This window comes from Enhydra lutris, unplaced genomic scaffold, assembly GCF_002288905.1.
Source record: "Enhydra lutris kenyoni isolate GAN:26980312 unplaced genomic scaffold, ASM228890v2 scaffoldscaffold29, whole genome shotgun sequence".
Classification (NCBI taxonomy): Eukaryota; Metazoa; Chordata; class Mammalia; order Carnivora; family Mustelidae; genus Enhydra; species Enhydra lutris.
Window position 1 is genome coordinate 2,945,492 of NW_019154113.1, and position 25,572 is coordinate 2,971,063.

At 43.1% G+C, this 25,572-nt stretch overlaps 1 protein-coding gene across 1 annotated transcript in view; it reads right to left on the reverse strand.

Annotated features, from left to right (window-relative positions):
* Positions 1-25,572, reverse strand: part of LOC111152595 (family with sequence similarity 189 member A1) — a 519,244-nt gene that overhangs the window by 62,216 nt on the left and 431,456 nt on the right. Inside the window, exon 4 of the mRNA XM_022511106.1 lies at positions 5,692-5,826. Coding sequence (XP_022366814.1) covers positions 5,692-5,826 — 135 coding nt within the window. The remainder of the gene's footprint in view (positions 1-5,691; positions 5,827-25,572) is intronic.

The window sequence follows — 25,572 nt, forward strand, 5'->3', positions numbered from 1 at the left end:
TTATTTATTTGAGATAGAGAGGGGGTGTGAGAGAGAGCAGGAGCAGGGGGAGCGGCAGGCAGAGGGAGAGGGAGAAGCAGGCTTCCCGATAAGCAGGGAGCCCAAAGCAGGACTCAATCCCAGGACCTGAGGTGAAGGCAGACGCTTAACCGACTGAGCCACCCAGCTGACCCTGTTCTGAGAGTTTTAATGCCAAGAAACACCAAGTCCTTGCCGCGGAGGCTTTGACTGCGGAAATGTCACCAGGCACAGCGTGGCTCGAATGACTTCAAGAATAATGAGCACATTAAAAATGACTACACCAGGGGCACCTGGGTGGCTCAGTGGGTTAAAGCCTCTGCCTTCGACTCAGGTCATGATCTCAGGGTCCTGGGATCGAGCCCCACATCGGGCTCTCTGCTCAGTGGGGAGCCTGCTTCCCTCCTTTCTCTGCCTGTCTCTCTGCCTACTTGTGATTTCTCTCTCTCAAATAAATAAATTCTTTTAAAAAAATGACTGCACCATTAATTATAAGAAAATTCGAGAATGTGGCACTTAGACCTATATGAATCTCAGAGGAAGCAGTGCCTATATTTATGAGAAGGAAGTATACATTCTTAATTACGCTGAAGCCTATTTAGATAGAGCACAGCATTTAATACAGGTTAGGAACCGGCTTTTGTGGTTTGAAGTATCCATATGCATCAGAAAAGATCTAAGAAAGATACAGACTACACTGTAAACGCCACTGTAATTAACTGGCTAGAGACATCTGTGGTGACAACTGGGAGCAAATAGAGAAGGTTCCTGTCATCCAAGGGCTAAAAGCAGAGACACAAGGGCTCACGGAATAAGTGATAAAGAAGCAGAAACTTGCAAAGTGACCTACCAAAGCTCAAGACCACGTCAAAAGCAGAGAACAGAGATACCACTCGCTGCAGAAAACGAGGTAGGAAGAGAGCCTTAAGAGAAACTTTGGAGCAAAATAAGATGGAAAAGGAAGAGTTTAAACAATGAGAGGGAAGAAAATGGTAGTTACAAAAGATGGGTAAAAGTGGTCCAAGAAAATTGATGCATCACTGGACTCCACCTCTGAAACTAATAATACACTCCATGTTCGTTAATTGAGTTTAAATTTTAAAAAGTGGTACAAGAAATGCAGTTATCCTAAAACAAAGAGAACGGGAAAAAAAATTCAGATTTCTAGTTCAAGGAAACTTTGCTGAAATAAAGCAAGATGCAAACTCACTGTGCAAAAATTTACCACAGAAAGCTTGAGAAAGGTTGATTAACATCAAGACGTATCACAGTGAAGCAAATAGACTTGATAATTTTAAAAATATTGGCACCTGGACCAAAAGAACCCATTGCCTTGCATCAGACAGAATGGGCTAGGTTATGGTGGTAACAAGTATCCCCAGATCTCAGTGGGTTAAAACAATAGAACTTTATTTTTCACTCATGCTACACTGTCCAATTAGGGTGAGTTATGGGGCTCTACCCGTCGCAGTCACCTGGATTGATGGTGCAGTCTTCATCTACAACTTGCCAGTTACCATGCCAGAAGGAACGAGAGCTCTGCACAATGTCTCACTACAGGAACGACTCGGGCTTGGAAGTGATACATGTAAGTTTTGCTCACACGGCCCTACACAACCACAAGGAGACTCTGGAAAATATAACCTTACCACATAAAGGGAAGTTGGAGAGCTAGAAATATTTTTAAGCAGCACTAATGACCACCACATATCAAAAAGGGAGAAAACATTAGGCTGACTTTGGGTCTTTCTGTACAGCAATATAATATTGAGGCAGAAAGCTAAAAAGAGCCCTGCCCCTACCATTTCAACAACCAAAACACTGAACGTTGCAAATTCACAACTTAATATGAACCCATGAGACAGCTGAGGTCCCAAGGCAACCAACCCACTGAAATTCGAAGGACATGAGAATTTCCATGTTGAGAAGCATGAGCACCTGTTCACCTGGGCAGATGTTTTAGTGGAAGAAAGGTGAACAGTGTGCAGGGTCACGTAGGTAATTCAGCAGAGAGAGGGAGGAGGCTATATGGAGAGTCAGATGGCTAGGCACAGTCACAGAAATGAAGGATGTCTTTGATTGGGGCATCAGCAGGCTCAGCAGAACTGAGAGAGAGCTGATCAAGTGTCATTTATGTTGGGAATGCAAGGCTGGCCCACCATTCAAAAGTCAACCATTGTTTTTCATCACATTAGCAAACTAAAGAAGAAAAGGCAGATGAACATCTAAGTCAATGCAGAAAAAGACAAATTCAACATCCATCCATGATTTAAAAATGAAACAAAACAAAAATTCTCAGAAAACAAGGAAAAGGAGGGAACTTCGTAACCTGATAATGAGCATCTATGGAAAACTTAGAGCTAACATATTTAATCCTGAAATCAGAAACAAGGCAAGGATGTATGCTCTCAGCATGTCTATCCAACATTATACTGGAGGCTCTAGTCAGTTCAATAAGGCAGAAAGAGAAAAAGAGGGAGGAAGGGAAGAAGGGTGGGAGGGAGAGAAGGTAGAGGGAGAGAAAAAAAGAATTAAGAGGCTCCCAGACTAGAAAGTATGTAACCACCTCTCTTTGCAATTCTCATGACTGCCTACATAGAAAACCCAAAAGAATCTACAAAAGAGCTCCAGAACTGTTGAGTTTAATAAGAACACAGGATACACGGTCAGTAACAAAAACCAAATTTCTATATACTAGCAATGAACAAGAGACAAGTAAAACTTTGAAGTACCATTAAAATAGCACCGAAATTAAAAATAGAGTTTCCCTATGACCCTGCAATTGCACTACTGGGTATTTACCCCAAGGATACAGATGTAGTGAAAAGAAGGGCCATCTGTACCCCAATGTTTATAGCAGCAATGGCCACGGTCGCCAAACTGTGGAAAGAACCAAGATACCCTTCAATGGACGAATGGATAAGGAAGATGTGGTCCATATACACTATGGAGTATTATGCCTCCATCAGAAAGGATGAATACCCAACTTTTGTAGCAACATGGACAGGACTGGAAGAGATTATGCTGAGTGAAATAAGTCAAGCAGAGAGAGTCAATTATCATATGGTTTCACTTATTTGTGGAGCATAACAAATAACATGGAGGACATAGGGAGATGGAGAGGAGAAGGGAAATTGGAAGGGGAGATGAACCATGAGAGACTATGGACTCTGAAAAACAATCTGAGGGTTTTGAAGGGGCGGAGGGTGGGAGGTTGGGTGAGCCAGGTGGTGGGTATTAAGGAGGGCACGTATTGCATGGAGCACTGGGTGTGGTGCATAAACAATGAATTCTGTTATGCTGAAAAGAAATAAAAAAAATAGCACTGACACACATGAAATAGTATAAGCATAAATATTATAAAATATGTTAAGACCTATATACCGAACATGGTACAATACCGACGGAATGTAAAAAGGCCCAAGTAAATGGAGGTCTATACCATGAATATGCCAATTCTCTCCAAATTGAGATATAGAGTCAGTGCAATCCCAGTCAAAATCCCAGCAGGATTTCTCGAGAAACTGATCAGCAAATTCCAAAATCCTTGTGGAATGCAGAGGAACTAGGCTAGCCAAAGCAATGTGGGAAAAGAACAAAGTTGAGGGCTGGCAGTAAACAGACTCTCATTTCAAATGTTCTCTCATCCTCCTGACCCCACATGAAATTCAGCTCCCCACCCCCTACACTTAAGGCCATTGTTCTCCCCACAGGCCCTCAGCAGAGGGCCAGGCTGCTCACGTCTTGCCACTTCCAGACCATTGGCCCCCTACCTCAATCATGAATCCTCTCTCATCCGACCCTCATGCCACCAGCTCTGTTTGTCCTGACCCCTGCTCAAGTTTTTAAAACAAACTTATTCAGAAGTTTGGTGTAGTCTTCTGCCTTCAACTCTTACAACCATATTGGGCACTCTGAACACCCACAGGGATGAGCCATTCAAGGAGACTCCCCAGCATTGACTTGAACTGTTTAAGTATCCTTCACCTCCTTCCATTTTAGCTAGCTCCTCCCAAGTGGCTTCCTCATTAGGACACTAGAGCAGTGGGTCAGGAGGGACCACAAGCTCACTAGCTCAACCTAGGCCTTCTTAGAGGGAGCACTGTTGTTCCAACACTGCCTTCCCAGCCATAGCCACCTCCTCTGGGGACAGTCAAAGAAACAGGTCCTGGGAGGCTCCCACAGAGTGCAGGCATCAAAAAGGACCCCAAGGCCTTGGGACAGCAGGTCAAATACCACCAACCCATCAACTGAGTGAGATATAGCTTAGATGTTTGACTGCCTCCGTGCAGTCATTGAGCTTCCAGAACTACAAGATTCCCCGGGGATTTGTCTGCTTCACCAGGGGTAGTGGTTGCACTGTGATTTAATTATGATTACCTATGGTCTTTTTATGTGTTTTTAAATATGGAAAGAAAAGGGGCCCAGATTGAGACAGTGACTTAGGAGCTGTCACAATGAGATCTCAGAGTTAGTGCTGGCTGCCCATGCTCCCCATCCCAGGAAGACTATACAAGGCCACAGCTGACCCTGCACATGCCCCGTGACACCAGAAGAGAGAAATCATGGTTGTATGCACCATGAGGCAGCAAGACACACCTTGCAGGTAGGATAGGCCCGTGAGTGCTGCTGTCTGGGTTACCCAGAGCCTGCTGGATCTATCACTCTGGAGGGCTGCTGGACGACTGAACTTGGCCCATTCCTCCCTGCAAAATGAGGCAGGTTCTAGGGTGCCGGGCCCAGTCCCACCTTGTACTTTAGGTGTATCTTTTATCTCTCTACGTCATTTCCCATTTGCCACCTGGTTTCACAGTGCCCTGGACCACCATCAGGGAGCTCACCCAGCCTAAGCTGTCATGCTGGTCAGCCTTCGACAGGACTCTCAGGGAGGACTAATCCCAGGAGCCCAATTCCAGAGGGCGATGTTTTTCCCCCTTCTTCGCAGACGCCAGGGTGGATCTCCAGTCTCCAGATCCCCATATACTGTGTTCCTGATGCACATTCTCTAGAGATCCCTATACGGTACAAATACAATTTCATCATCCACCAAGGATCCCTTTCACCTTGCTCGCATCCTTTTGGAAAGGTTTTCGCACACCTTTGTCCAGGGAAAAGAGAGAAACCAGGTTCATTGTTCATTTGCATTTTTAAGCAGCCAATTTGGGTTTTGGAAGAAAAAAAACACTTGTTGGAAGAAAAAGCAAGGAACAATATAAACAACTTTCTATGTCACTTTAAAAGAAATCAGATGCTGTACACGAGAATAGACTGCCGTGGGAAATTGGAAAATGTCTTTCTCCAAATATCTTTAAAAAGGCAAAATAAATACCCATCTGTTCCCCGATGGCAGAACAGCAAAAATGTTAGAAAAGCAGTAGAACGCATCACAGCCACATTTGTAAAGACCTCTTTCAACCATGCATATCCTCCTTCACATATGTCAGAGGTGGGAAAGTGGGATGGTAAAAATGGAAAAGGAGGTCCAGGAAGCAACACCTTTACAGGGAAAATCTATAATCCTATAAAACGTTCTCCGGAAAGACAGTCCCTCTTGCATTGAACCTAACCTGAAGTGAATTAAGGACCGGGACTATATACATGAATAAAGTCTCCCGAAAATGTCTGTAAATGCATGGGATGGAATGCATGAATCAGGAGTGCCCTTGCCGTCACCTTCAACGTGAGCCTCACAGCGTTGCAGTCCTCCTGCAGCGGGTTCAGCTTCAGCGTCTCCCCAAGGTTGCTGCAGCCCGACGACTGGTGCTGCCTTTCGCAGCAGACACACACCTCGACACTGTCAAACTTAATCTAGACAGAGGAACACAGACAGATCTCACAATTAAAACGGCATTCTGCCCCGGGCGGGGGTACACTTGAGCTACACAATTCAGATCGTGTGAAAACGCACCCCACTTCTGTTTTCCTTAAGTAATCAAGCCAAAATGACTTTTTTATGGACAAAAAAACGGGACCAAAAAAAAAAAAAACAAGAAACAAAAAAAAACCAGCCCACACCCCAGTAGGAATAATTTCACGTTCCGATTTAAAAAGTGATGAATTAAAAAGAATGCATGTGGAGTGACCGAAGTTATGAAGTTACAATTTTGGGTGAGCTGCAGAAGGAGATTAAAGCAAAGGAACGGAAAACTGCTCATGCTGAGGTATGCATGGAGATGTGTTCTCATGGCTCTGTGCCTTGGTTTACCAGTGCTGCTCCCGTGGTTAGCAGTTTCCTGACTCACTTCCTGGCCTACCAAACTCCTACTCATCCGTTAAGACCCAACTCCAGCGTCATCCTTGAGACCTTGTCTGTTTTTCCCTCTCTGGAGCTGCTTGCCTCTCCCCTGGACAGCACACTCCCACCCCAGGTCTGCTGGAGACTTTTTTTTTTTTTAATTTTTATGTTTTTTAAAGATTTTATTTATTTGTCACAGAGAGAGAGAGAGAGAGCACAAGCAGACAGAGCAGCCGGCAGAGGGAGAAACAGACTCCCCACTGAGCAAGAAGCCTGATGAGGGACTCGAACCAAGAACGCTGGGATCATGACCTGAGCCGAAGGCAGATGCTTCACTGACTGAGCCTCCCAGGTGTCCCTGCTGGACACTTGTGTTGTCCAGCTGCAGATTCTGTGTCCTGCGTGCCCCCTGAGGACAGTCACCACACGTCACCATCATAGCGTTCATAATGCAATGAGGTGTGGCATTTCAATAAATGTTGAATAAATAAAAATGTCTTGGAAAATTACAAACCATGGGAAGAAAAAAAAAGGCAATTTGAGGGTTTTAAAAAGCCTGGAGCTCAGCAGGAGCCCCTCAGAGCACACGGCCGTCCTCCCCCGGCAGCCTGACGTGGGACGGCTCAGCCCAGGCTGCAGAAATGAGCAATACTGCATTCTTCCATTCACTTGGTCCTGCACGCACCCCCCCCATTTCCTCCTTCCCACTCCTAGTCGAGCCCTCCTCTGCACCTAATCGTTATCGCATGCACACCCAACTGCTCACAAACACAGACTTCCAGAAAGGAAAAGGAACAGCCACAGGTCAAGGGTATTGTCCACGCCCAAATTTTCATCTATTCTCAACCTCTGGATAGTTTGTCCCTTATTTGATGCTTCAATTTTTGCTCTTTTAATTCGATCTTCTAACGTAATGAGTGACGGGCTGGTAGAAGAGGCTGGAGGGCTGGAGGCCAGCAGCAGAAGAGCTGTACCTGCATAAACTATCACCCTGGGCCTCCAGCAACCCGACTGACAGCAGGGGGCCTATAAAAGTCACCTTTGCCTTTCATGCTTTTGGTGATGTCTCCAGACTCCAGAGCTGGAGTCCACGCTGAGCACGGAGTGTAGCCCGCGAGCCTTAACAACACACCCGTAACAACAAACACCCCTCAGAGAAGGTACAGCCGGCACCCACTCTGGGTTATCTGCAGGGCCAGGCTCCTGGGTACAAGCCCTCCCACGATTCCCCTCCTTTGTGCAAAGCAGCCTGTCCTGCCGAGCCACAGAACACACAGAACTCTGGGCGCCAAATGGGGACAGCTGGGTCTGGACCCCTGAATCCCACACACTCAGATGTGTGCTCTGGGCAAGGCCCCTTCCCGCCAGCTGGTCAGGGCTGAGGTGGCTGCAGGGACACTGTCCCATAACACACCCCTCGGACTGCAGGTTCTTCTCCAACTAGAGATGCCACGAAATGAAGAAGGGGTGCCTGCGTGGCTCAGTCGGTTAAGCATCTACCTTCCTCTCAGGTCATGATCCTGGAGTCCCGGGATTGAGCCCCACATCGGGCTCCCTGCTCAATGGGGAAGCTGTTTCTCCCTCTGAACTTCCCCCCTCTCATGTGCTCTCTCTCTCTCTCAAAATAAATAATAAATAAAAATCTTAAAAAAAAAAAAAAAAAGGAATGAAGAAGTACATTTGGAAAGTACAACAGTCATTCCTCTTACCTGGGAAAGTGTTTTGTGTTGGTCTCAGCCTATTGAGAGTGATGCTACCGGCTAGGAGAGGCTGGGGGCATTCACCTGCGGGGGGCATTCACCTGCGCCTGTTACCTGTGATGAGTCCCCAGAGACAGGACCCTGACTGGAGCTAATGTTGTGGCTAGACCAGCCCTTACGGTTCTTAAAACAACTGTAAGACGGTCCTCAGCAATACTCATCAGGGAATTTTGATAGAATAAAGCCTATTAGTCAAAGTTTCCGGAGGGTACCCCGTACACCCAGGGCCACTTAGGGATGCCACAATGGGGTGGGGGGTCGGGGGAGAGGCCACCTGTGGCTTTGCCTTTGCTCTGATTCAGGGTGGGGTAGGTGCCCAGGATTTCATAGGTTCACTCTTAAAACATAAGAGCAAGTATTAGGGCACCAGAAGGGAAAAGCAGGGTCACTCAAGAGGTCAGTTCTTTGGGTCACCCAGGGCTTTCTAAGAGGGAATCTTCAGGGCTGGGGTGGCCTGGCTCCTTATCTCATCATGTAGCTTGTAACTGTGGGCAGTGTGTTTATTCAGGATGGATGGCTTTGAAATGAATGCCTTGATAATCAAAAGCTTAATGTCAGGCACATACACCATAGAGACTCTTTCCCCAGAGCCCATTCCCCTTCCCCTGGTGTCCCCTGCATTTTCCAGGGCTCAACTGCTCAGGGAGGCCTCCCAACACCTTCCTTAATGCCTTCTGCCTTCCTCTGTTCTGTCTATGGGGCCCACTCCTGGTCCCCCTCACTCTTCTGCTTTCTCCTCTGACCACGGCATTTATCACCTCTACACATGCCCTAGGACTGGTTCATTCTGTTCATTTTCTGTTCCACGCATCAAGAATATAAGGGGGCGCCTAGGTGGCTCAGTCATTTAGGTGTCGGCCTTCAGCTCAGGTCGTGATTCCGGGGTCCTGGGATCAAGTCTGGCATCGGGCTCCTTGCTCAGCAGGAAGCCTGCTTCTCCCTCTCCCACTCTCCCTGCTGGTGTTCCCTCTATCTCACTGTCTCTCTCTCTCTGTCAAATAAAAAAATAAAATCTTAAAAAAAAAAAAAAAACAACCCAAAACGAGTGTAAAGCTAAGATTTGGCTCTGTGTTATTCGCAGATGCACGGGAGAACCTACAACAGCTCTGACTGGGAATGGCTTTCTCTCTCGATCTCTCCACAACCTGCCTGCTACCCCCGCTGGAACAATATGAAAAGATCCTAGTTCTCATATTTCCCCTGAAAGGGGCAACACATTACACTGTCCACTAGCCTCATTGGCCTAATTAGCTTATCGTGTCACACTCTTAACTGTGGGCATAAAATAGCCTAATGCTAGAAGAGGAAGGAGAAGATAATTTGGGGGGAGCAGGCAAGGCTAGCTAAATCTTCAATGAAGCAAAAAGGCCTAAAATAAGATTCTCACGGCGCCCATGGCTATGTCTGCATAAACTTGAAATGGTGTCCCATGTTAGATATCTATTTAAGTATTCCCGCTCTGAATTCAAAGCCACAGCCCAACACTTTCTACCGAGCACACATTTTTTCAACTGAAATTTAAGATTCTATAATAAGGGAAAATCTATTTAAAATACAGGAAGTACCTAGTACCTCAAGGAACGCTCAAAACCAACCATCACCCACATGAGTAAATGCACAGCCCAGTGATTTACTGAGACCAATACTGTCATGGTGTGGCTGGGATTTGATTTAATTTTAATGTAATTTAATTTTAATTTAATTTAAATGTAAAAAAAAATTCCTACACAACCTTTAGAAAAAAACACTGGAGAAGATCTTTAGGATCTAAGGCTAGGCAAAGAGTTCTTGGAGCGACACCAAAAGTATAAGAGCAAAAATGGAATTTTATGCTATAAATGACCAGTTACGAGGATGAAAGACATACTATAGGCTATGAGAAAATATTTCCGAACTACATATTTCAACAAAACCATAGACCATATATGATTTCTTTTATTCTAAAGTTTTAACTGTTTTGTTTTATTGCTTGCTTAGTGTCCTCTCTGACCATCTCTAATTCACCCTCGATCTCGCCAGAAGAACTGAAAATATCCTGAGTATGATCTTACACATCCGAGGTTCTGTTGGCTTTATTTTCTTCTTAGAGACTGCTGCACTGAGCCCCTATCTTCTGCTTTAATCTGGACTAGTTAATCCATAGGCAGTCCATACATGCTGGTCATGTACATGTTGGGAAATCCTTCTGCCCCCGTCTCTCGGGGCACCTGGGTGGCTCAGTCCTTAAGTGTCTGCCTTTGGCTTGGGTCATCATCCCAGGATCTTGGGATCAAGTCCCACATCAGTCTCCTTGCTCAACGGGGAGTCTGTTCTCCCTCTGCCTGCCTGCTCTCCTTGCTTGTGCTCTCTCTCTCCCTGACAAATAATTAAATAAAATCGTTTTTTAAAAAAAGTCTCTCTCTTTCCTGTGTTAGATCCCCTCTTCTCCTGTTTCTTGGCTTACAGTCTCACTGTGGGGAAGTAAGCTCCTTCAGGACTTTTCTGGCTAAAATTAAAGACTGCAAATCCCAAGTAAGCCAGGATGGGGAGCACTGGGGACCCTCATACAAGTCTAGTAGGTGCGTAAATTGACACAACCCCTTTGGAGAAGGGCGAGACATTATCTACACTGTAGTATGAAACTTAGGATGAGCTTGATATTTCTACCCATAGATATCTAACTGCTCCAGTACCATTTGTTGAAAAAGGCTATCATTTCTCCATTGTTTTTGACCTTTGTCAAAAATTGGCTGAGTATATTTCTGGGTTCTCTAATTTTGTTCCTTTTGTCTATTTGTCTCTCTCTCTCTGCTTTGATTAATGTGGCTATAAGTCTTTAAATCAAATAAGCTGATTCCTGCCCTTCATTCTTCTTTTTAAAAATCGTTTCTTCGTCTGGACAGCTGGGTAGCTCAGCTGGTTAAGGCTGGACTCTTGATTTTGGCTCAGGTCGTGATCTCAAGGTCATGAGATAGAGCCCCACCTCAGGCTCTGTGCTGGGCGTGGAGCCTGCTTATGACTCTCTCTTTCTGGGGGACCCTCCTACACTGTTCATGGGAATGCAAGCTGGTGCAACCACTCTGGAAAACAGCATGGAGTTTCCTCAAAAAGTTGAAAATAGAGCTACCTTATGACCCAGCAATTGTACTACTGGGTATTTACCCTAAAGATACAAACATAGTGATCTGAAGGGGCACGTGCACCCAAATGTTTATAGTAGCAATGTCCACAATAGCCAAACTATGGAAAGAACCTAGATGTCCATCAACAGATGAGTGGATAAAGAAGATGTGGTATATATATATATATATATCTATGTATATATATATATATATATATACATATACACAATGGAATACTATGCAGCCATTAAAAATGAAATCTTGGGGCACCTGGGTGTCTCAGTGGGTTAAGCCTCTACCTTCAGCTCAGGTCATGATCTCAGGATCCTGGGATCGAGCCCTGAACTGGGCTCTCTGCTCAGCAGGGGGCCTGCTTCCCCCTCCCCTCAGCCTGCCTCTCTGCCTACTTGTGATTTTTCTCTCTGTCAAATAAATAAATAAAATCTTTACAAAAAAAAAAAGAAAAGAAATGAAATCTTGCCATTTGCAATGATGTGGATGGAACTAGAGGGTACTATGCTTAGGGAAATAATCAATCGGAGAAAGACAACTATCATATGATCTCCCTGATATGAGGAAGTGGAGATGCAATGTGGGGGGTTTGGAGGTAGGAAAAGAATAAATGAAACAAGATGGGATCAGGAGGGAGACAAACCATAAGAGACTCTTAATGTCACAAAACAAACTGAGGGGGGCCGGGGGTGGGGGGGAGGGAGAAGGTGGTGGGGTTATGGACATTGGGGAGGGTATGTGCTATGTGCTATGGTGAGTGCTGTGAAGTGTGTAAACCTGGCGATTCACAGACCTGTACTTAATTAATTTTTAATTAAAAATTTTAAAAATTTAAAAAAAAGACTCTTTCTCTCCACCTGCCCCTCCCCCACCACCCATGTTCTCTCTTCTCTCTCTCTCTCTCTCTCTTAAAAAAAAATTGTTTCTTTCCCTTTCCATATACATTTTAGCATAAAATTGTCTACAACATCTACAAAAAAACTTGTTGGGGTTTTGACAGGAATTGCATTAAGCCTGAATATCTATTTAGGGAGAATTGATATCTTTACTCTGTTGTATCTTCCATTTCACGAATGCAGTATGTCTCTCCATTTATTTAGAATTCACTAATTTATTTCATCATCATTATGCAGTTTTCAGGGTATAAGTCTTGTATATATTTTGCCAGATTTACTCCTATGCATTTTTTTATATTTATATTTTTTCTTTTTTAAAAAAGATTTTATGTATTTATTTGACAGACAGAGATCACAAGTAGGCAGAGAAAGAGAGGGGGGAAGCAGGCTCCCCGTTGAGCAGAGAGCCCGATACGGGGCTCAATCCCAGGACCCTGAGATCATGACCTGAGCCGAAGGTGGAGGCTTAACCCACTAAGCCACCCAGGTGCTCCCACCTATGCATTTTTTTAAAGACAGTTTTATTTATTTGAGAAAGAGAGAGGAGGAGTAGAGGGAGATGGAGAGAGAGAGAATCCCAAGCTGACTCCTCATTCAGTGTGGAGCCTGAGCAGGGGTTCGATCTCACAACCCTAACATCAGGACCTGAGCTGAAATCAAGAGTCAGATGCTTAACTGACTGAGCCACGCAGGTACCCCACTTTTATTATCTTTTTGATGGCTGTAGAGTTTGAAATGACATCCCCATTTGATTTAAAACATTAGCAATCTGTGCCTTCTGTTTCTTTTTCTTATCGTAGATTTGTCAATTTTATTGGTCTTATCAAAGTATCAGCTCCTTTTTTCATTGATTTTCTCAACTGTTTTCCTGTTTCCAATTTCACTGAGTTGTCTTTTTTATTTCCTACTTGCTTTGGGTTGATTTTGTCTTCCTTTTCTAGTTTCTTAAGGTAGGAAATGAGGTTACTGATTTGAGGCTTTAGTTTCTTATGTAAGCATCTAGTACAACAAATTTCCTCTCAGTATTACTTTAGCAGCATCCCCCATATTTTGATATGACATCCTTTCTAAATATATATGAATTCCCCCTGAGACTTTTTCTTTGATCCATGGATTCTTTAGAAATGTGTTGTTTAATTTCCACATGTTTAAAAATATTCCTCCTAACAGTCATGAAAACCTACCATATGGCCAGAACTTCCATGTTAAAGACGAGTAAGATGGAAAGACAACATTTGGCAACCGCACAAATATCTTACAGCAGGAAAAGGGAAAGGGAATGAGGAAATAAAGACTCATAGCCTATAAACAGGACACCTCACTATTACAATGATTTTAGAAAACAGAAAATCTTTTCTTCCTGTTTTTTTTTTTTTCTCCCCGTAGGTAAATCATCATTTTTCTATGGCTGCTTCAAGATTTTTTCTTTGTCTTTATTTTTCTTAAGTTTGACGATGATGTGTCTTGGTGCAGATTTCTTTGGGAATAGTCTGTTTGGATTTGCTCCACTTCCTGAATTTTTAGGCTAACATCTTTTTACCAAATTTAGGGAGTTGTCAGCCATTATTTCTTCAAGCATTTTTCAGCCTTGCTTTTTTAATCCTCTCTTTCTGTAACTCTAATGACATGAATGTTAGTCCATAAGCCGCTGAGGCTCTGCTCATTTTTGTTTCCAGTCAATTTCTTCTCTGGTGTTCAATTTGGGTAATTCCTATTGTTTCATCCTCCTGTTCACTGATTCTTTTCTCTTTCCCCTTAAGCCCAGCCACTGAGCTTTTTTATTTCATTCATTTTGAGTTCTAAAACTTCCCTGTGGTTCTTCTATATTTCTTCTACTTCTTTGCTGAGGTTTTTATTTATTTATTTTTTTATTTCAGGAATGTTCATAATTCCTCATAGAGGCATTTTTATCAGGGACTACACATGAACATATGAAAGTCAAAACAATAAAACTGTGAGAAGATAAGATAGGAGAATACCTTCATGTCCTTGGAGTAGGAAAACACTTCTTAAACATGACTAAAATGTGCTAATCATAAACAGATGACTGATGTATCTGACTATTTAAAATGAAGAATTTCTTTTCATCAAACAATACCCACATTAGAGTAAAAGCAGGAGATTTTGCATCACAGGTAAGTACAGAGGATTTATATCAAAACAAAACAAAACAAAACAAAAAACAAACAGAAAACCCTCTCTAAACATTAAGAAAAAGACAAACAACCCAGTGTGAAGCATGTGATAAGAAACCCCACCACAACCTTAATCTGAGAATCATAAATCAAAATTACAATGAGATATCTGTTACACCCTCACTAGAATGGCTAAAATGGAAAAATAATTATAATAGACAATACCAAGCTATAATAAGGATGTGAAACAATAGGAACTCTTACACACTGCTGATGGGGGTATGAAATGGTACAGCAACTTTGGAAAACAGCTTCTTGTTATCTACTTACGTTAAAGATTACTACCCAATCTCATGTAACATCCAAAAGATATTCTAATTCTAGGAACATATCCCCAAAATGCATGCAATGGTAACAAAAATCATGGGCTAGAAAGTTCAGAGCAACATTACGCAAAATAGCCTCACACAGAAAAAATGTTTGAGGTCTATCCACAGTGAATGGACGAATGAACAATATTATACTCCCAGTATGCACTATTACAAAGCAGTGAACATGAGTGAACTATGGCTATATACCACATGAATAAATTACACAACATAAAGTTGAATGCGAGAAGCCAGACACAAAAGACATATAAAGTGTTTTTGTTTAGATGAAGTCCCAAGAAATAAGCAAAATTACACTATGGTGTTCAGAGGTGCATACACAGTTGGTACAACTCTATAGAAAATAAAAGATGGGAATATCCTAAAAATTAAGATGGTGATCATTCTCAGCGGGAATGTAAAGGCAGCAAATTGGGAGTACCTAGGGAGAACCTTGGATTACTGGCGAAGCTCTTTTTCTAGATTTTACTGAAGGTCATGTGGATAGTTGCCTGATGATAAATGTCTGAGCTTTATATTTTTGTTTTGTGCACTTTCTGAAATATGTTTTACATTTTCAATGAGAAAGGTTGAAAACAAATGGCTTACCTGAAAACAAATAAAATACAAAACTTAAATTAGGAAAAGAACAAAACCAAATTAACAGAAAATAGGGAGAGATAATTTGACATAAAAAATGAAACAAATGAAATGGGAATAAAGATAATAGCATAATAAAGCCTAAAGATGACTCGTGACCAAAAACAAAACAAAACCAAAAAAAAAAAAAAAAACAAAACCAAGAAACAAAACAAACAAAAACAAACCAAAAAAAAAACAAGACAAATGCCTGGTAGGATTAAAAACAAACAAACAAATGCCTAAGCAACTACATTGGAGACAAGAAAGGAGATTTAACTATACACATGTTAGAGATTTCAAGAGTATGAGGCGCTTTCCAGCTATAAATCCAAAAATCTAGAAAACATGGATAATTTCCTAGCAAAATATAAACCACTGCACTAAGTCCAAGAGATGCAGTAAACTCAAAGTCCAATCACCATAAGAGATAATCAAAATTCCAAAATGGTATTTCAGGCTCCGTTCATTACAATGTTTTATGAAAAGATAACTCCTACATTTTAGCTAATGCAATAAGATAAGAAAATATTATACACTGTGTAAATATTGGAAAAGACAGCATTGTCTTTCTTTCCAAATGATATGACTGAATATCTTAAAAACCTAAGAGAATATACTTAAAAACAACTGGAATTAAGAATATTTGCTCTATTGAGTATAATAAATATGATATTAGTAACAATAAAATAAAAATAAAAATGGCAGGGCACCTGGCTGGCTTAATCAGAGGAGCATGCCACTCTTGATCTTGGGGTATAGAGATTACTAAAAAAAAATAAGTAAATAAATCTTAAAAAAATAAAAATGGCAAACATATTGAACTCAAAATTAATACTAATACAGAATACCTAGAAATGCATTAAACATGAAATAAATTAAACATGAAAATTAAATGACCAATGTGAAGCTATGCATAACAAATAAAAACAAAGCCATGCATTGTTATTAAATAGCAAAAACTCAGGTATAGTAGATCTGGGTCATTCTATCTGGCTACCCACTGCCATTAAGTCTTCCTCCTCGGTTTGGGGAATCCTCACCTTATGAGTCTTCTACCTTCTCCAGAAATGCTTTCTAGGCCTGCCTTGTTGAGATGGACACCTTGAGGGAGGGCTCCACCCATGAGACACCCCACACCAGACTTTAGGTGGGAGCTTAGGACACAGAGGTATGTACTGAGCTCCATTTTGAAATGGGGGGGAGCAGACACACACAGTTTCCAGAGAAAGCAGGAACTGAGGCTCTAGAGACAGTATCCAAAGCCAAGGGTCAGCAGGGTGAGTAACAGGCTACTTGTGGGGTCACAGCCCAGTGATGATGGGGTTTTCCTCAAACCATTCCTTAGTATAATTTGGAGTATCATTCCTTTCTTAGCCTTATAGCTTCCAAACTTGGTTTCTGGCCATCCTGGAAACTGTGAGCTCCTTTGGTTCTTTCTGGGTGAAAACTAGCTTGAGCTGGTTTCCTCACAACTTAAAACCAGACTGACACCACAGCCTGAGTCAGCAGAGGCGCACAGTCTGCTCCTAAAGGGAAACATATAATATCCGAAAAATTGCCAATTCCTTCCCAAGGAATGCTCAACACACGTGCTGGCATTCCAGTCAGAATCCCAATGGAGTGACTGGAACTGGACAAAATCATTTTAAAGATTTGTAGAATAACAAATGTGTAAGAATTACCCAGAAATTTTGAAAAAAAAAAAGCGATAATGGGAAGAGCGAATGTCATAATAGATATTTGTGTTACAATTAACACACTGAAGTCACGCCTTAAAATAGGCAGAGTTCAACCAGATAGAACAGTTTCAGAAATCAGAATGATAATTTATAGGAACTTAGTATGTGGAAACCATGGCATCTCAATTCAGTAGGAAAAAGATAGTTTGCTTAATAATGGGTACCGGCATCATAAGCTATTCATGTCTGATTTTCTCAAAACAAATCAAAACAAAATATATTTGACTAAGCTTCTAAATTAAAACAGTAAAAACCCAGAAAAATGTAAAAGAATCATTGCATAAACATGGAGTGTAGAGTCCTTTGAAAAGCAAACCAAGAATCCCAGAATGTTAAAAAATTATCAAGACAAAAGACAGACCAGGACAAAGTCTCTGGCCAGTGAGGTCCAGAGTAGAGCCATCACTACACACATATTTTCCACCAAGGCTGCTAACCTACCAGGTTATGGGTCTGAGCTCCCAGATATGTTTTCAGGGCATAGGTAAAGAGTTAATATCCCTAATAACCTTAGGAATGAGGAATAGAGCATAAATACAAATACAGAGGGGACTAAAAATGGGAAGAAAATGTGAGGAATAACTTTGTGCCAGCGAATTTGAAAATCTAGAAAAAACAGACCATTTTCTATGAAAATGTCAATTAATAAAATTGGCAACCTGAAAAGCAAAACAAAATGGAACAGCCAGGTTTAAAAAACACGGACCGACTACGAACCATGGAAGGAATCTTACAAGGTGGCACTTGAGGACATCTAGGTGGCCTAAAATATGTGCCACCTTCTTTAGAGGCACAGCAGGGATGAAGTCCCTCAGTTCCTTCACCTATCAATGACTCTACCAAAGATTCCAAGTCCTGGAGAAGAATTCCGGTTGGAACAGTTTGGTTCACAGGCCTGCCTCGTGGCTCAGGGAGTGCTGGGCACCAAGAATGCACATAATGGGGAGATGGGTTGCCCAGAAGAAAGTGGGCCAAGTGGCCCTCCAGAAAATCTCATCTGGTTTAGAGACTAATCAACTCACAAAAAGAAGCCATAAGAAATGCACCAAATGGTTGTTTTCCTTTTCTTCTTCCCACGGAATCATATTAATACACGGGGTCAAATTACCCTCTGGCAAGTTCTCGTCATGCCATGACCACTGGCAGGCGGGCATCCCTGGCAATTCACCAGCTCTGGATCTGGGAGCATTGCCTTTGGCTTTGGTGTGTCGTTCTGTTCAACTGGACAAAGCGTCCAGAGTTCTCATCTGGTCTGCTCTCCCACATATCAAACCCCGCAAGGAATTATTTCACACAATCATGCACGATCATGCCATTACCTTGGCATGAAGACAGAAGGAGCTGGTGTAAACCGCAAGGCTGTTTCCTCAGGGGGAGATAGGAAGGGAGAGACTAGGCTTGGCTGGGAAGCAGAGTTTATCACGTTAAATAACCCTTCCGTGACCCCAGGGAATAGACATCAAAATAAATCTTTTCCATCAGTTGTTTCACTGAGTTTGTGATTAATTCTAAGAAAAATTCTGGAAACCTCCTGATTAGTTCTCTGACCTCAGCATCTTGGGTGTGCGGAAGGCTGACAGATTTATTTCGGGAGTGCCCCCTCCGTGTTCGGGTCACTGGGAACGACACAGCAGAGACTTTGCAAATGAAGCTGCAGTAATTTTTCATGAATCTCTTTGGAGCATTCACCAGCTAGCCGACCCCCTTATTTATGGTCCATCAGCCTGTCTGGGAGTAGAAAGGACTTATACAGTAGAGAGGGATGCCCCGCGATTCTTTTAAGAAGCACAAACGAGACAGCTATATGACCTTCAGACACTCCCAAAAGGAACGCAGCAGGGGAGGCTGAACCTAGGGGGCAGCCCACGGTCCCCTGGGGATGCTCAGTGGGCAGACCATCCCTGAGGGTGATGAGCCTGCTGAGACCTGGAGAAAGCAAAGTGTGGAGGACAGAGTCAGACCCACTTGGGGTGCTTTCTGCTAAGGAGTGACCCAGGAAAGCCACAGAACCTCTCTGGCTTCCCGGTCCTGGGGTACAAGTGCAAAGTGCAAAATATTGCTGTTTGGTGGTGTGTCTCATTGTATTACTTTAATTGGAGAATAGGTTTGCCAAAACTCGGCCCTCGTTTTGAATACTTCTAGCATTCTACCGTTTTCACAGACATTCTCATTAATCTGTTGACATCTGCCAAAATCGCTAACTTGGCTCATCCAGGCCCTGCCCTGCAAATTCTGAGTGACCCCTCTGTCCTGCCGTATCCCTGATGCTGGCAGTGGAGGGTTCCTAAAACACAGGCTCTGCTGATGTGAGACTAGAGAACTTAAACGCTGGTGGGACACTCAGGACACTGAATGACACGGGGCAGACCCCAGAAATGCCTGTAATTGCATGACAAACTCTGAAAACCTCATGCTGAGTGAAGGTCACACAACATAGGATTCCATGAAATGGGATGTCCATATGAAATGTTCAGCCCAGGAAAACCTAGAGAGGGAAATATTAGTGGTTGCTTGGGGCTAGCGGTGGAGGTGGGAATAGGGTGTATGTGTGGGGGGTGATACCTAAAGGGTATGGGTTTGTTTGTTTGTTTGTTTTTGGTTTGTTTCTTTTTTGGGGGAGGTGATAAAAATGTTCCAAAATTGCCTGTGGTGGGACCCCTGGGTGGCTCAGTTGGTTGAATGTCCGGCTCTTGGTTTCAGATCAGGTGCTGATCTCAGGGTTGTGAGATCAGGCCCCCCGTCAGGCTCTATGCTCAATGTGGAGCCTGCTTGAGATTCTCTCTCTCCCTCCCTGCCTCTGCCCGTCCCTCTCCCCGCCAAATAAAAAACAAAATCTTTTAAAAAAATAGAATTGACTGTGGTAATTGTTATGCATATTGGTGGATATACTAGAAACTACTGAATTGCACACTTTAAATGAGTAAATAGTATGGTGTGTGAATTATAGCCCAATAAAGGGGTTTAAAAATAGAAACAATTATCATCACTGTCTTAGCTTTAATGTTCTGCCAATATGTTTGATATTCACAAGTATGCCAAAAACATAGAAAGTTTAAAACCAATGAACTCTACCTTCTCCATCACGATCTCCCCAATGTGACGCTGCTAAGAGCTCAGTCTTAGCCAGACTCTCTGGACTGTGGAGAGAAGGCCACCTCTTCCTTCCCAAGTACCCCCTTCCTTTCTTGCCACAGCAGCCCTTGCAACTGGCACCTTTCCGGCCTCCGGCTCTTCCTTGCTCTGGAGGCATTAGGGACTGGGGTACCTGCTCCTGCCAGAGAGGCAGTGGGTTCCCACCAGGCTTGGGGATGCAGCCAGCCAGTCACTAGGAGGACAGGGCACCCCGGCTTCCCTGCCAAGCCGGAGACACAACCCCACGTGCTAGCCTCTCCTGGCCTCGTTCTCCCCCAAGGGCCTACATCCCCAGAAGGAATATTCTAGGCAAGCTGTTGCTCAGCAGGGATGGGGGTGAGAGGGGTTGGGGAAGCCTGTCCTGGCAATCATGGCCTGACCTGTGACTCTGACCTTGAAAATACAGAAGTAGCTAAGTCTTTGCTGTATTTCTTAAAATGGAAATACATTTGACATGTAACATTGTGTAAATGTAAGGTATACGACCTCACAACAGTAGTTTGGGTATATCTAAGACTCTGCCTCAGTGGGTCACCCACCCTGGGGAAGAGAGAAGTAAGAGATTCTGCAGAACATTCTTGCCAGCCAGGCAGGAAACGTGGACAACAGCCTCATGAGACAAAGTTACCAGACGCTGTTCCATGCAGAGAAGCCGGGAAGGACCCCAGGTCCAACCCGCAGAGCTGGGTACATGGCTTGTCTGGGAATTTAAAAAGCAAGTTTCTTCCACTGTCATCAACTTATAAGGGCCCAGGCAAAAAAATAACAAAATCTCTGAGAACAGGAGCCAAGTAAACAACTAATGTCCTAGAGGAGATGCCAGGACACACAGAACCGTGTCCCCCTCCACAGCCCCCTGCCTATATTCCAGATGTGGACGGCTTCAGTTTTTCTATGATTTAGATGTCATGTAGGGGGGTCTTGGTTAATATTTTTTCTTTCAAGAGAAAATGATCCTTTTAAAAAGTATGCATGTCCTTTAACTGTTGTTTTAGAATGCTTTGCCAAGACTGCAATATGTCAGTAATGATTGATAATTAGTTATAGATTATCCTACCACTTTTTATTTCTTTGGAGATGTTTGGGATTTTATTTTTTTTAAGATTTTATTTATTTATTTGACAGACAGAGATCCCAAGTAGGCAGAGAGAGACGGAGAAGCGGGCTCCCTGCCGAGCAGAGAGCCCGATGCGGGACTCGATCCCAGGACCCTGGGATCATGACCTGAGCTGAAGGCAGAGGCTTTAACCCACTGAGCCACCCAGGTGCCCCGATGTTTGGGATTTTAAAAATTTCACAGTCTGATTCATTCTGAAGGAAATATGCAAAAAAAAAAAAAGTCAAATAGGCAGAGAGACATATGGATGAATTAACTCTACCCCATCTTAAGACTTTGAAATAGGAAACACCTTTTTCATTAGAGAAGTTAACTCTTAAACTAAGATACCGTGATACACAGTAAAGATGGATTTATCCTTTGAAAAAGTTTTCAAGTACGTTTTTCAAATCATCTAAAAATATGAAAAGTTTAGACATTCCTAGATTCTTAAGAAATATAAAGTGAAATTACCTGTGATCCCTACAGGCTTTAAAAAGGGAAAATATAGACCAAAAAGGATAGGGAAAAAAAAATGACTTTGGTTCTTCACTAAAATAAACATTATTCTCAGGTGAAATTTTCTATTGGCCATATCTGCCAATACATACACATGTATATTTACATTTAACTATAAGTGGACATAAAATCACTGCTTTGTGATGAACAATTGGGGCTGCTACTAGGATGTGACAGTTATCCAAGTCTGTGTGAGCCAGAACTGTGTTCAGAACTTTCCATCTCTATTACCTTTAAAAATAGGAAACCGAGGTTCAGAGAGGTTAAGTGACTTGCCCGAGGTCACAGAGCTTGTCTGGAGCCAGGACTGAATTCAGAACTTGTATTCAGAAGTTTGTACCACCTTTTCTTCACTTCACCTGTGTTTTCAGACATGCCAAATTGTTTACATTCCTGGGACAAGCTGAGAACTTTCCACTCTCGCCTTTATTAATAGTGTTCCTTCCCTGGACTGTCCCCCTCAAACAACCCCGTCCAGGAATCACGTTCCTCAAGGCCCAGCTCAATGCCCTCCTGTGTGTAAACTTTCCTGATCTCACATTTAAAACTTTTGTCCTCTCTTCTCCCATTTCTTAACGATAGCACTCAGTTTATTTTGCTTTATGATATTTTAACTCTATCCTTTTTTTTTCTTCCTAAAAAGCTGTTGTAGAATTCTTGAGAACTGGGACTTACTTTTGTGTCCCGCGTAGAAGGGATGGCAAACACAAGACACATATCCCCTCATTTCCTCCTCTTTTGCTCATGGTAAACACAGTTTTTGTACTTCTCCCCCGTGGAGTGCAGACACAGCCTCAGAATCCTACTTAACACACTGCTTGCTCTCAGCAGCTACTACCAGATGATGGAAATCGGCACCCAAGGTAGAACCTACTTGGCATGACAGATATGACTACCAAAAAACAACAACAACAACAAAACAACCCACAAAAAAATAAAACAACAATAACAACAACAAAAACACATGCTTCCAACTGAATGTACATAAGGATATTCTAAAACATTGATGCTTAACTAAGGGACAATTAGCTTATTTCTTATTTCACTTTGAAATGATTAAGAAATGTTGGCCTATAAGCAGGCTTCTAAGTGCTCTCCTTGCCTCTGTCCAGCAGCTGGGAGAAGCCATTCTCCCCCTCTGCCCCAAGTTTCAGTCCAGGTTTGGGGGAGGCACCAGCACACAACAGAGGTCTGATCCCTAAGCAAATGGGACACAAATACACTCCTGGTGGAAGTGAAGATCAGCCCAGACCACTTGGAAAACTTTCAGCATCCACCAAAGCCAAGCACATGTGCACCCTAGGATCCAGACACTCCCCTTGACCAACAGAAAGGCATAGGGACGTTCATCAGAAGATGTGCACTGCGACATCCACAGCCTCACCATCTTCAATAGCCTCTCTGGGAAGAACCCAACGTCCGTCAAGAGAAGAAGGGGAAAATAAACGGTGGCGTGTCCCCACAGCGAGAAGCCAGAACTACTTGTAGTGACCGACTCCAACAGACACGGAGAATGAAAAAAACACTGTTCTCATGTGTGATTCTATTATCACATGTTGAAAGCCAGGAAAGCTGATGAGGTTAAGTCAGTGGTTGCTCTTGGGGAGGGTGAGCCCCAGGGAGAAGGAAAGATGGGGACTCCTGGGGATGCTGGCCCCATCCTCTTTGCATCTGGTGCTGGTTCCCCACGTTTGCGAAAAGTCACTTAGCTGCACACTTCCAGTGTGTCAGGGGGACAGCTGCAGGTGATGGAGGGAAGCCAGAATGTTGCGCGTTGACACTGTTTCCCCTATGGTGAATATCCGTGACTCATACTATTGCCGTTGTACTCAACGTCAAGAATGCAAAGAAAGGATCATGTTTTCCAAGTCTTGGCCAAAGCATCCTATACTCGTATGCTGAGAAGTTTCTCTGCTTCTGCTCTCCCCAGTGGGACCGAGTACCCTGAGGCTTGAATTCCCTGCCCCCACCCCCAACAACGTGTGAGCATCTCTCAGGGCACGGGGTACACACTACCCACTGACACCCCACCAGAGCGAAAACAGCCTCAGGACCAGCACTGCCTTCCCCAAAGCTGCACAGGGCCCCACACAGCCGACTCTGGTGCACGGTTGAAGAGTTAGTGCACAAGCAAGGTAGATGCAAAGTGTAGTTTAGGTTTATTCGGTCGGATTCTAGAGGCTTCAAAGAGGTTTTCTATTAATTATGTTTGTTATATTTTGCATTTTCTGAGGCTCTGACGTCTCCAGATCTTGTTGATCTTGGAGAGACAGCAGGTCCCAGGGCCAGCTGATCCCTGAAGAGTAAACAGCTTGCTTGTGAATCTTCCTTTTATATGCAAAGCAGCCACTCTGGAGCCCACACCCCCAATGGCCCTGCATCTCCAGTTCAAGCTCCAGGTCAGCATCCCTCCTGCCCTAAATCACCCCTGGGGACCACCCCAGGGTCCCAAGGTCCAAGGCCCCAACGCCGAGGCTCGATCATCTAGCACCGTGAAGGTTCCTGTTTGGCTTGCTTGGAGTCTCTCCAAGCTCATTAGAATTTAAATTTCCACCTTTACACAGACAGAGGTTTTTTGGTCCCTACACTGCTTCATTATGACATTTCACACCATCAAAAAAGCTTGGCAGTTGCAGACGGATCGATGTTTCCAAATTCCACTTTTCATATAATTCAAGGACATTGGTACGCATGGTAGAGAAAGTGCACTCAGGCTGCTGATGAAGGCACTGAGCTACCACATTCATTGTTTTGAATTGTGTTTTGGAACAAGCATCAAAGGCACAATGAGACAATATTAAAAATATTCTTTTCAAACCTCAAAGCTGATGAGAATCTAGGTTTTTTTTTAATTTGTATATGCGTGTGTGCACGTCTGTATGTCTTTATAAAACATTTAAGGAAAAAGTTATCTAATTCCAGAAGATAGGTTTTTATTGTAGCTTGCTTTATATTGTTAGAAAGAAAACCAGAGACCCCAAATGGCATTATTTAGATTAAAAGCCCCAAGTCAGTAAACCAGGGCTTCTTATCTAACCTAACGGTGGTTTCAACCTCCACCAGAAATGGAATCTTACTACCCAGTCAGTCTGGGAACGTTGTGTTGAGTAAAGTAAAATAAGTAAATGAGTAAATAAGTAATGAGTAAAATAAGTAATAAGTAAAATAAGTAAAATGAGTAAAAATAAGGTAAATGTCACAGGGCCCTCTCCATCCCTGCCCCCCACCCCCAAAGGAAGAGGAGGTAATCTGCATGGTTAAGACCCCAAGCTCTTCCCCCAACTAAGAAAGGGAAAGTGACCACACCCAAAACAATCCTTTCTTTCTTTCTTCCTTCCTTCCTTCCTTCCTTTCTTTCTTTCTTTTTTTTTTTTTTTAAGATTTTATTTATTTATTCGACAGAGAGAGAGTGATATAGAGGGAACACAAGTAGGGGGAATGAGAGAGGGAGAAGCAGGCCTCCCGCCCAGCAGGGAACCCTTGGTTAGATCTCAGGACCCCAGGATCCTCACCTGAGCAGAAGGCAGATGCTTAAGGACTAAGCAATCCTGCCTTTTCTTTTGTTATTAACTCCTTGCCCGCTCTCCTTCCTATAAAAACCTTCCCTTTTTACCACTCCTTCCAACTCTTTCCCAGATGGTATGCTGCCCCGATAATTCAAGTCAAGAATCACATAGTACTGGCACAAAAACAGACACATAGACCAGTGGGACAGAGTAGAGAGCCCAGATATGGACCCTCAACTCTGTGGTCAAATAATCTTCAATAAAGTGGAAAAAAGACAGTCTCTTCAATAAATGGTGCTGGCAAAATTGGACAGTTACATGTAGAAGAATGAAACTCAACCATTCTCTTACACCATACACAAAGATAAACTCAAAATGGATAAAAGACCTCAATATGACACAGGAATCTATCA